The following is a 13,635-nucleotide window of genomic DNA, read 5'->3' on the forward strand; positions in this document are numbered from 1 at the left end:
AGTGAAACTATTTCCACGGTTTTGTGGAAGTTTAAATCTCTTTTAGTGACAAACGATAACAAATCAAGTGAAATAAATAATTATTTTTGTGTACATAATATTTCATTCACTCTATGTTTTTTTGGCTTGTCGCACAATCTTTCTCACACTTATCCTCCTCGCGTTTAGTGAGGTATATGCATATTAACAAACTTTGGTATAAGGCATACTATTTGTAGACCGACCATATCGTTTTTTTGTCACTGCCTGCCTTCCTAGGGTCTATTTAACCTCTTGGTCGAACGCACTCCTCTAATCTCTGATTACTACTAGTATACTGTATATCGCTCTCCCGCCGCGGATAGTGGGATATGAGCCATAACTCAAGCGTGTTATTTCGTCACGTTTTCATGGTTGGGGAATGATGATTTCAAGACTATAGGCATATCCTTGTTTGTGGTCGGAGTGTTATCTACGCGTGATGAATAATTGAAAATGTTAAAGCCAACCTGTGAATATAGCCGCCACTCATCGCTGCCCGTACTTTGCTTTTCGCAGGCTAGCTTGGGAAGTGGAAATACGAATTATTGAAACAGACTGTTCTTCCAAAGAGAGCAAATTTTTAGGAAAGTTGAAGTGAACTGAATTTGAATTTTTGCCTCAGTAGAAAAAATTTGGTAAATTCACATATTCGCTCTCTGGAAAATGTGAGCGCAATTGAGGCAAAACTATTCCTTTGACACAGGCGCACACCTATAACAAATCTAAACGTTTGCGTCTATGGCAAATCCGAGAAAATTGACAGTAAAGGTGCTTATTTGTATCTCGCGCAAATGTGATGTAAACCTAGTGCGAACAATTTAATTTGCACAGTGTTTACTTGAATTTGTATTAAGAAGTAAACATGTAATTTATACACAGAAGGCAAATATTTAACAAATGAATATGGAAGTTAAAAATTTGCCTTGCGAGCAATTGTACGGTAAATAAGGAGCAAATGTCATCTTTGCGTCACATTTGCACAAAAAATCATCAGGTGCAAATATTTGTGTTTACATGGACTTTACAGCTTGAGCAAATTTAGTGCAAAGATAGATGCCCAAATTTGCATCATATTTGCTCAACTTTCAAACTTGAGTAAATCCATTTTTTCGTCCAGTGTAATTTCTTCTGTTAGTTAATCTGTCCATATACTTTATTTTCCACCTTTTTACACTAAATTTCTTAAGTAAACTTAGATTTTGTTTGTGTGTTGTTGTATTTGTTATCTAAATCTTTAGTACACCTGACCCTTTTAAAAATTATTGTAATAAACACTGAGGATGGCTGCCCAATCTTATTTGGCAATAGTGGTTATTTTGGGCAGCCATGCACTTTATTTTATTTTTATTCTTGTCTGTATTGCAAATTTAATTTAATTAAGGGTGTGAATAAAGTTGTTGTAGTTGTTCTTAATATTTGACACTTATCTTAGTTGACACTGCAGCCTCCCCACCCCCCCCTCCCCCCCCCCCCCTTTGGCTTTTCTTTTTGCTCAATTGGTTGAAAATCAGTTTTCTGTTTGGGACATTTTTGCGATAATTCAGAGATTAAAAAAACACTCGCTGGTAGCTGGTGTTTTCCAAAAAATAATTATTTTCATGATGTGCTGACATATAATATTTCATGGTTTCTAGCCTTGTCTTTTGAGGCCTTTTTAGGGGGTTTACATTATCCCTTATACCAATAATTTTGAAGGCAGTTATTCCTTATCACCATAATTACCAAAGCTCTTATCCCTATTTATCTGATCATGAATTTCATTATCCCTAAAGTTGAGTTGTTATCCCTATAATTTTTGAAACATTTATGCCTTATCCTTGAAATAATTTTGTGAGTTATCCCTTAACCCTAAAACCCCTAATTTCTTCTCAAGTGAATAAACAAAACAAAGCAAAATTATCGGAAAAATTCTGAAAGATTAATGATCAGGTAAATTTAATTTAGCAAACAGGCTCCTAAGTGGAACAGGGTGAAAAATAAATCGGCAAGCGAAGCAAGCTGAGAAACAAAGCGAGCTGGGAGCAGGCCACACTCCCTGGTTTCTTTTTCTTGCCTGTCATTAGGCGCGAATGAAAGCTGCGAAAAAACTTTGCGGTTACATGTTGCTGTCAAACGGAGCATCGTGATTGGCTCTTGTACCTTGGGCATCAAAACACCATTGCAACTTACCACGGTAAATGTCACGGGCGCTTTGTGTGATCTTTTTGACGTATCCATGGATATTAAACACGGGAAATTTACCTCGGGAAACGTCGGTTACACTACCAAATACAGTTTCCCGTGGTAACAGGGCAATTTCCCACGGTAAAAGTGCCACGTGTAACCGCACCTTATCTCTAGCGTGAAGATAACTGATAAACGTGTCTTGGCTACTGTAAACTTTTGAATAACTCAGCATTTTAAAATTGCTCTTTTATGTTCTTATTTTTAAAGAAAAGGCATGATTTATACCAATAAAACAGCCGTAAACAGCAACTTCCTGTTTATAGCCTCGTTTGCATGTTGCAGCAGAAAGCGAGTTAGACGTTGATCGTATTTGGAGGTGTTCCCACGCTTGAATCTTTAGAGACTTTTAGTATGTTATTGTATAGGTTATTTCTAACTAGTTTACGTTGAGAAAGCTTCTGTTGCAATTAGTAGCACGTCTGATTACAAAATGCCTGGACTATTGTAATTGGACAGTTTTGCAATACTATGGCCTATGCTCTTGCAGTAAATTTGGAAAATAAAAGAAACACTGTAAACAACTTCAAGGCAAAGCAGTTGCATGTACAGCTATAATCTTAAACTCGCGTAAAACCAACAAAACGTTAATGTATCTGAGATACAATTTAGAGTTATCACATTTTGTGTTATTACATAATGCGTTAAAAAGTTATTACATTTTGCGTTGACAACTTTATTACATTTTGCGTCAATTTTATTACATTTTGCGTTATTATTACATTTTGTGGCGATTATTATTACATTTTGCATTAGTATTACATTTTGCGGCCTAACAAATGCCTCAACATTGCGGACATTACGTAATGTCCGCAACAGAAATTCAAAAGCTTTTTCCTTGAAAGAAGCAACTGGTTGGTAAATTTTTTATAGCCTCATGCTTGTTTATGGTAAAGGGATTGCACTAATGACTTTAATGGTTATATAAATCATTTTTTTTAATTAGTGTTTTTGATACACTGTAGATCTTAAAGTTCCTCTCCAAACTTTTCGAAACAAGAGGAATAAAAAAGCCCCAAATTCCATAGCCTCCTACTGAGTGAGTATGGTCAAGATTTATAAACAAAAGCTTGGAAATTTCAAACAGTACATTGTATTAGCTTTCTGCTAAATCAGAAAAAGTAAATGGTTTGAACCCAGAAATATCAGTAGGTCGTACATGTATAGTGTGATCATCTGGGTGAGAGAAGTTCTGAGAAGAACTGTTGTTGGTGACTGACGTTTCGACAACCTGAGCAGAAGTCATCCTTGACTCTGCAGATGGCTTCTGCTCAGGTTGTCGAAACGTCAGTCACCAAGAACAGTTCTTCTCAGAACTACCGGTACTCTCACCCGGACGATCACACTATACGACCTTATCATACACTATATACAGTGTAGAATATTTAGTGCGACTGTTTTTTGTTAGACATGCTCATCCGCTTAAAGATCCGAACTGCGAAAATTATCTAGCGTAATGACAGGCGACAGTACCATCAGAAACGGCACTTTTAAGCTTACAGTGTAACTTGTTTATGGCCAACTCAAACATTCATTATCAACCTTATTGCCATCATATAAAATATTCCTATTAAATAGTTATCATGCACAACCCCTGGAGACTGTGGCATCAAAAACAGAGGTCAAAACAAGAATGACAGTCCAGTCTGTCCTTGTTGTTGTACTTGGCTCAAAGTGAGGCTCAACCAATGCGGAGTGCATCCTGGTCCACTGAAAGCGAGGCTCTACCACATCGTAGAGCATTATGGTCCACTGAAAGCGAGGCTCTACCACAGCGCAAAGCATTCTGGTCTGCTGAAAATGAGGCTCTACCATGGGCGCCCAGTGCAAAGCATTGTGGTCTGCTTAAAGCAAGGCTAACAACGATTTTGTCTCCATTTATTATATATTCTGATTATAAATTGCTGCTCAGTTCGCTGTGCTTGCTCCACAGCAACTAGAATATCCTCACTCATGATCCATTCATCTTATTCAACATTGACCAATCACCGTACAGTTATTTATCACATCTCCCGATACCCACTCGCGGGCATTCTGCACAACTCCCGATACCACTTTGAGCGCCCACTTTGGGCAAATTTGAGAAATTTCTGTACCGAGTACGGATTTTAATTGCATGTGGGGACTTCAAGTATGCCTCGTCGGTTTTGGCCTCTGGGCCAAAACCATGTGGGGGCAATAATAGAAAGAGGAAGCATCAATGGCAGTTGTTCTGAAAACTGGAAACTATCACCATAGGCAAGGGAATTCCACTGATTGACAGGCAGAATAACAACTGCCTCTACTGTTCTTAGGTGAGATTATTAACAACCTCTGTCACATGCACATGCTAAACACTTTTCACAACAAAGTCACATTTTGGATTCAAAGAAGAAACTAAAATTAAGTTTTTTGTTAGTACACAAAGCATCGGCCAAGTATGGTTGGAAAAAATTAATTGTAGTTTTTGTCTTACCCTCTCTTCCTTTTGTCAATATTACACGTATTTCTTCGGTGTGCTGTTTTCCAGTGACTGGTTTAGGTTTCTCTCTCTTTAATGTCTAATGGTTCAAAAAAATCAAACAGTTACATTTAACATAAGTAAATGGTTTGAACCCAGGAGTATCAGTAGTTCATGCAGTGTGATCAGCCAGGTGAGAGTAGTTCTGAAAAGAACTGTTGTTAGTGACTGATGTTTCAACAACCTGTGAGCAGAAGTCATCTTCAGAGTCAGGTGAAAATTGTTGTCAGTTGATCATGTTATAAGTCTGGTCTGCAAGAAGCTGATTGGTCAGTTTTGTCGTGATGTTATTTGCCGCAAGGCTTGTGTAAAGTTTGTCAATAGTAATTGGTCAATTTCGATCTGTAACAATGTCAAGTAAGTTAGTCGGTACCAGTTGTTAAAGTTTGTCAAGTTGTTGTAGTTGTTGTAGTAGTTGAGTCTTCTGTGACAGTCGTTTTATCTGCACAGGTGGATTCGACAATCTGGATGGCCTCTTGTGTGTTCAAAGGGCAACTTAGTTAAGGAGGCTCAAAACAGTTTTCAGTACTTTCCAGCTCTTATATACTTTGATGGGTCAGTGCTACAAACATTTATCAGTTATCCCAACAAAAATGGTATCAAACGAATGCCCAATCATTGCTGAATAAGTTTTGGTCATTTTCATGATGTCACTGTTACCATAGCAACAGTATAACCTGTTAAAAATACCCTTAATTTTCTCTTTTAAGTGCTTATAATTCAAAAAAGAGTCCGCTGACCACCTTTTTTTATTTTGGAATAATGATCAGCGTGTTAAGATGCTACTTTTTGCAAAGTTACAAAAACTTTCTCTTCTAGAGCGGTTTGAGAAGCACCTTAAATTTTCAAAAAATTAAAAGTGGCTCTGTCCGCAAGTCGTTCAATTCGCTCTTTTGTTACATTGTACATCTAGTTAAAACTGTACAATGCAGTTGACGTCCTCTGTTGACATAGTTCTAATTCACTGCACACAGTGTTGCATCATGTTCGAAAGATTTTTAAATTTACACATTTCTAAAATACAACTGCAATATTCTATTTAAACAGTCTTAAACTGTGCATTTCATAAAAAGTATGCTTTGTTGATTATTAATTACTTGAGATCAAGTTTGTAAACATAACATACACCTTCAAACATGAACAGGGTTTCAATAAGAATCAGAGTAGGCGGCGAAAGTTTAGGAGAAGGCAGAGAAGGGAGTATCGGCCTTCTAGGGGGGTTCGGGGGCATGCTCCCCGAGAAAATTTTAAAATTTGGGCCTCTGAGAATGCATTTCCTTCACTCTGGAGGAAGAATTAGGTTATCTCAAGAGAGCCATACATTGTCATTTTATTCACTAGAATATGTAAATACTCTTAAAAGTTTTTAAATATTTTATTCCTAAATCAACAACAACCCTTTTACAACTGATAGTCATTTTTCCAACAAAACGAACTCTCCTCCTTTGGGAAAAACTGGGCACTACTTTCCATATTTGGAAAACTAATTTATGCAAGTGAAAGCACATGCTTTGAAAACAAAATGGCGGTCTGTTTCCACAAGAAGAATGAAGAAAGCAATTGTAAAACGAAAACCTGCATGTAACATAAGTAGTGTGAACTAGCTCCTTAAATTTAATTAATGAAAGTAGATACATGTATTTACCAGTGTGACAACCATGCTAGCAGCTTTGAAGGCTTCCACAGCCTGCTGAAGAGAGACATTCACTGTTGATACACCATTCACTGCCACAATGCAGTCTCCCACACTGCAAAAAATCCGCAACAAATACAATTAATCCTTTCCAACATTTTAAATCACTTGGACTCTTGTCTAAGGATTAATGTACATGTACCCCTGTTGCAAGAGGTGTAATATATAATGCCTGGAGTGCATGAGGGAAGATTTCTCAGTTCTACTCATTCTCTGTGGCTTGCTGTTCTTTCCTTAGTCTTTGGCCAACCAGTCAAAACAAAAAATTAAAAACAAAAACAAAAAAATCACCCAGGGCTAAGCGATTTCTCTTACACAAAGAGTGAGCTCACATTATTTCCCAATAAAATGGAAAACACTTTCATTTTCCTCTCTGTTGTCTCTTGAAATGACGATGTACTGTAATGTGTGGTGACATTATGCAAAGATGACATTACTATTATAAACACTGACTTTATAAGAAGAAGCAGAATATTAAGCAAATACTTTTTGAAGATGAGTGTAAATTAGCAGCTCACTTACCAAAGCCTGCCATCCTCAGCCGCAGCACCTCCTTTGAAAATGTGTGTGATGTAAATTCCAAAGTCATTATCAATATGAGGGTTGTCGGTTCCACCACAAATACTAATACCAAGGCCTGTTTTATACTGACAAAACATACAAACACATATTAAGTCATTGAAATAATTAAATTTTGCAAAGCTCTCATGTAGATGTACAAACACACCAGTCCTACACTACAACCTCTCAGAAGTCTGTACCACTATTAAATAGATTTAGCCAAGCCAAAAAGCAGAGCTCCTCGGTTATTTACTTTGCCTTTATTTAAATCTGAATTTACTGACCATAAGACAGGAAAAAAAAAGGACTTGAGCCTGTAACTGGCCAGCATTCCAATTAAAAAAAAAAACGCGACCTCAACAAGTTTTACATGTGAGCCTGTGATATGGTCATGTGATACTGGTCAGTAGATACCTTGTTTTGGCAGCTGTCAATTGACCATAACATGGATGTCCAACATTAAAGGTGTAGGCTGACGCTAACCTTAATGTATGGCTGCCATGTTGCGCAACGCCGTTGTACATACATACATACCAACCTAGAGCACACATACCCACCATGGAGGCCTTCCAAGGGGGGTAGCTGTGTTGCAGTCGCATGTTTCTGAGAACCCATGTCGCCTAGCTAACAGCGGTAAATGTCGCTGTCATTTTTTACCCCATTGTTTTGCTGTCGCTTCGTGTCGCTGTCGCATTTCAGTGCTGTAATGATGTCGCTTGTCGCTTTTAAAATGTTCCATGTCGCCAGTTTTCAGGGTCATGTCGCTTGTCACTTTTACCCCTTGGAAGGCCTTACCATGCCACTAGCCATGATGACCGTGAAAAATCGAATGTGTGCCTGGTTCATTCTGTGCAGACATGATTCTCCTATTTCTATGGTTTTGGGGCTCCACTCTGCGGCCCTTCAGGCCAATGGAGAGTTCTGCCACAAAACATTTGAAACAGGACTTGAAATATTTTCAAAAAATGTACATCATTTGTGACCCTCCACGGGAAAACAGTGAAAAAGGTGAACGCACGGGCACGCCAAAATGGCACGCTAAACAATAGGCAGTGTGCAAAATGACACGCCGGCTTCCGAGCAGCGTGTCAGAAGGCACGCCTAATTAAAAATTTTCTTTTGTTAGTATCGCACGATAAAAACAAAGGCGCGTGTCTTATCGAACAATGTTCCGTGTCGAGCACTGTACTGTGCGAAATGGCACGCCAGCGTGTCAAATAGCACGCAAAGTGTGCAAAATGACACGCTAGCCGTGTCCAAGAGAAAAGTTTAACTTACCGTTCTCTCGTCTTGTAAAACTATCACACGTACAACTTTTGCAAGGTCGGTGCTCAATAAGCATAGTTGTAGCGGCAGCCATATAAGCCGACTTTCGAAACAAACTTGTAAACATTGAATCGCAGATTTTCGACGAACCGAGCTTTTTAATTGAGTATCAATTTCAAAGTAAACGACAGAAAATCGGAGATAAAACCAGCGAAGGCTTACGTTAGAAACTAAAGCCAAATTTATTGTCACAAACGTTGTCGCTACGTTTCACCCGCCGACTGACCCGTCATGTTGACAAAATAGTCCTTGGTCCCAGTGTTTCGCGGCCGCGCATGGGCTGGTCAGGAAACGGGAAAATGACTACTCTTCCCGCCCAAGGCAGATAATCGGGAAGGGATTAATGGACTGCAAGCATTCTCTCTTTATTCTTTTAAATCCGTGGAACGAACACAAAAAAAAGCGATCGATCGAGCGTGTAGTTCGGGCGGCGAGCTACTAGAAATAGCTAGCGATCGAGCGCGAAGATTAAGCAGCGAGCTTCGCGATCGATTGTTCTTTAATTTTGCGTGGGTTTACAAATCGCTTGCGAAGTTTACTTGCAATCAACAGATTTCGATGAACTGAATTCTTGCGAGCAATCTATATTTTTAAAGCACAATTAAATATCGTGGTTTCAATCAAAGTTTTATTTTCTTCTTATGCATAAGCCTCGTACGATCTGGAATTAGCTAACTGTTATGCACGTTCATCGGGTAAGTACGTAAGTTATGCGAGCTTGTTTGTCTTAGTATGATAACAAAAATTGAAAAGCATGTTTTTCTTTAGATAGCTTCGACCCGTTGGTGCCATAAGAAGTTAAACGGATGTAAAAGTTACAAACGAAGGCTGGTTTGGGAAGCGTGTCTTATCGCACGCGTGCGTGCCATATCGCACACGTGTCCTTTCGCACGCGTGTCATATCGCTCGTTAAGCGTGCCAAATAGCACACTTCTCTTAGATAAAAGCTTTAGCATGCGAAACAATATCAACCGTGCCATTCTTTGTTTTACCTATTAAATATGCGCATATCCGTGCGATGTGTGAGACGCTTAGCGTGCCGTGCCATGTCACGCGTGCCCGTGCGTTCACCTTTTTCACTGTTTTCCCGTGGAGGGTCACATTTGCTGCACAGCAACATGTAGCTCTTATTGTTACATATTTTCGCGGGAACTTAATTTCGCGAAAATGGAACGGGAATATTTCGCGGGACTTAATTTTCGCGATTATGTCAAAAATACGTAATTAACATAAAAAGTACAATAGAAATCGCTTGAAATAAATTTTCGCGGGTCTTTGATTTCACAATTTTTCGAAAATCGCGAAAAATCGCAAAAATTAAGTTCCGCGAAAATAAGTAACAATAAGGTATCTAGCTTATTTGTGTACAGACAAGCTTAGCCCCACTTATGTGCAGAGCCAAGGTAATAAATGAAGTACATCAGAAAAACAGCATCAGTTTAGTTTGGCATGATATTACCAAGCATGAAGCTTCACCATGAAGAAAACAAATATAGCAATGACCTGTTGACATGGCTTAAATAAAGTGTCATCAGACAACCGGGATAAGTCAATTTTCCTGCCAGGTAAGTGACTTTTTAAGTTCAGTTGCCCAGTGGACAATCATACTCAGAGAAAACTAAGACAAGCACGCAACCCCGGGGGGTAGTCCCTATAATGGCCTATACCGGGAGGCTCCGCCCGAAAGTGGTACCTTTTTCAGGCTTCAGGTATATAAAAGGGTAGGGATTTCACAAGTTTAGGTATACAAAAGGGTATAGAAATCTGTCATTTAGGTTTTTGAAAGGGCTTTTAATCAAAATATTTCGAAACAGATGCAATTTATGGCTGTATTATTTCAATCTATTAAGCGCTACTTGAAAATGACAAGAAAACATCATGTTTTAAGTCTATACCATGACTTTCAGGTATATGAAAGGGGTACCTTTTTTCATTAATAAGTATATGAAAGGGGTACAATTTCTGGCAAAATGGTATATAAAAGGGTAAGGGGTAAGAGCTCGGGGCGGAGCCTCCCCGTACAAAACCTTTTTTAATCCCCCCCCCCCCGGGCACGCAACTGACCCAGGCAATTGCATGCAGTTGAGAGAGAGAGGTGCAGTATTGCGTATTATCATTATATCAGGACTAATAATCAATAATGATATATCACGTTTTTTTCTATATGTTTCTTCTAAGGGATAGTGCTATTATCATGATATATCTTTGGTGATATAAGGGGTTGATTTTTTGATATTCCGCAATGGGGTTTTCTCTGATTATAAAGATATGTTATCATGATATTATCAGAATACTTAAATAAGTAACTATTTCTCTTTTCCCTGTGATACAGTGATTTATCATGATATTATCAGAATATATAATTAAGTGGTTTTTTTTCTCCTCCCAGTGATAGAGTGATAAATCATGATATTATCAGAATATTTAATTAAGTAGTATTTCTTCTCCTCCCAGTGATATAGTGATAAATCATGATATTATCAGAATATTTAATTAAGTAGTATTTCTTCTCCTCCCAGTGATATAGTGATAAATCATGATATTATCAGAATATTTAATTAAGTAGTATTTCTTCTGCTCCCAGTGATATAGTGATAAATCATGATATTATCAGAATATTTAATTAACTAACTTTATTTCTCCTCCCAGTGATATAGTGATAAATCATGATATTATCAGAATATTTAATTAGGTAGTATTTCTTCTCCTCCCAGTGATATAGTGATAAATCATGATATTATCAGAATATTTAATTAAGTAGTATTTCTTCTACTCCCAGTGATATAGTGATAAATCATGATATTATCAGAATATTTAATTAAGTGGTTTTTCTTCTCCTCCCAGTGATAGAGTGATAAATCATGATATTATCAGAATATTTAATTAACTAACTTTATTTCTCCTCCCAGTGATATAGTGATAAATCATGATATTATCAGAATATTTAATTAGGTAGTATTTCTTCTCCTCCCAGTGATATAGTGATAAATCATGATATTATCAGAATATTTAATTAAGTAGTATTTCTTCTCCTCCCAGTGATATAGTGATAAATCATGATATTATCAGAATATTTAATTAGGTAGTATTTCTTCTCCTCCCAGTGATATAGTGATAAATCATGATATTATCAGAATATTTAATAAAGTAGTATTTCTTCTACTCCCAGTGATATAGTGATAAATCATGATATTATCAGAATATTTAATAAAGTAGTATTTCTTCTCCTCCCAGTGATAGAGTGATCTATCATGATATTATCAGAATATTTAATAAAGTAGACTGTATTTCTTCTACTCCCAGTGATATAGTGATAAATCATGATATTATCAGAATATTTAATTAAGTAGTATTTCTTCTACTCCCAGTGATATAGTGATAAATCATGATATTATCAGAATATTTAATTAGGTAGTATTTCTTCTCCTCCCAGTGATATAGTGATAAATCATGATATTATCAGAATATTTAATAAAGTAGTATTTCTTCTACTCCCAGTGATATAGTGATAAATCATGATATTATCAGAATATTTAATAAAGTAGTATTTCTTCTCCTCCCAGTGATAGAGTGATCTATCATGATATTATCAGAATATTTAATAAAGTAGACTGTATTTCTTCTACTCCCAGTGATATAGTGATAAATCATGATATTATCAGAATATTTAATTAAGTAGTATTTCTTCTACTCCCAGTGATATAGTGATAAATCATGATATTATCAGAATATTTAATTAAGTGGTTTTTCTTCTCCTCCCAGTGATAGAGTGATAAATCATGATATTATCAGAATATTTAATTAACTAACTTTATTTCTCCTCCCAGTGATATAGTGATAAATCATGATATTATCAGAATATTTAATTAGGTAGTATTTCTTCTCCTCCCAGTGATATAGTGATAAATCATGATATTATCAGAATATTTAATTAGGTAGTATTTCTTCTCCTCCCAGTGATATAGTGATAAATCATGATATTATCAGAATATTTAATAAAGTAGTATTTCTTCTACTCCCAGTGATATAGTGATAAATCATGATATTATCAGAATATTTAATAAAGTAGTATTTCTTCTCCTCCCAGTGATAGAGTGATCTATCATGATATTATCAGAATATTTAATTAAGTAGTATTTCGTCTCCTCCTAGTGATAGAGTGATAAATCATGATATTATCAGAATATTTAATTAACTAACTTTACTTCTCCTCCCAGTGATAGAGTGATTTATCATGATATTATCAGAATATTTAATGAAGTAGTATTTCTTCTCCTCCTAGTGATAGAGTGATAAATCATATTATCAGAATACTTAATTAACTAACTTTACTTCTCCTCCCAGTGATAGAGTGATTTATCATGATATTATCAGAATATTTAATTAACTAACTTTTCTTCTCCTCTCAGTGATAAAATGATAAATCATGATTTTATCAGAATACTGCACTTACCCTAAACCCTAACCCTAACCCTAACCTAACCTAGCCTAGCCTAGCCTAACCTAACCCTAACCTAACCTAACCCTATTCCTAACTCTAACCTAACCTAACCTAACCTAACCTAACCCTATTCCTAACCCTAACCTAACCCTAACCTAACCCTAACCTAACCTTAACCCTAACTTCCCTAACCTAACCCTAACCCTTACTCAAACGCTAACCCTGAATAACATTGCGTCTGAACTCTAACCCTAATTTTAAACGATAACTTACATTAACCCCAGACAATCCCAATACGTAAATCTTACCCGCATCTTACTAAATACGTATTTGAAAGTTGCAAGAAAAATGACGCAGTACAAACTAAATATTTTCTGGTTTGTGAATGACAGTCATTAAAAGGCCAAAGAATGAGTTAAAAAAAGCCAAAATCGGGTGTTACGAAAGTTAATCTTGCCGTGTCTAAAAGGAGTAAATAGCAATGTGATTATGTAGTTTTGTGGACAATTTTGATATTATCACGATATATCATAATATCATTGTGTCTGTTATTGCTTGAGTGAGATTTGAAAATGATAGTGATACTGATATGATTCTAACTTGATAGTGATACCTTGATAATGATAATTTAAAAATTTGATAACAAAAAGTATTCTAGCAACTATCATGTAAATACGATATGATAATGATATTTTTGATATTTAAAACGGAAAAATATTTTTTGATATTATCATGCAGTTATCACCAAAATATCACTGAGATATCAAAATATCAGTTATCAAACTAATGATATTCTATCATGAGATTTTGATAAACCGCAATCCTGCACCTTAGTGAGTTGAGAGCTGCTTGTCTGAAGAGCAAGCTGGA

The 13,635-nt window shown here is 36.5% G+C and overlaps 1 protein-coding gene across 1 annotated transcript in view; it reads right to left on the bottom strand.

Moving 5' to 3' along the window:
• Nucleotides 1–13,635, bottom strand: part of LOC144664339 (uncharacterized) — a 52,744-nt gene that overhangs the window by 38,591 nt on the left and 518 nt on the right. Inside the window, exons 3-5 of the mRNA XM_078525436.1 lie at nt 6,960–7,084; nt 6,390–6,492; nt 4,700–4,784 (exon numbers count right to left, since the gene is read on the bottom strand). Of these exons, the coding sequence (XP_078381562.1) occupies nt 4,700–4,784; nt 6,390–6,492; nt 6,960–7,084 (313 nt within the window). The remainder of the gene's footprint in view (nt 1–4,699; nt 4,785–6,389; nt 6,493–6,959; nt 7,085–13,635) is intronic.

Source organism: Oculina patagonica, chromosome 8, assembly GCF_052425735.1.
Source record: "Oculina patagonica isolate OP01 chromosome 8, crgOcupat, whole genome shotgun sequence".
Taxonomy (NCBI): Eukaryota; Metazoa; Cnidaria; class Anthozoa; order Scleractinia; family Oculinidae; genus Oculina; species Oculina patagonica.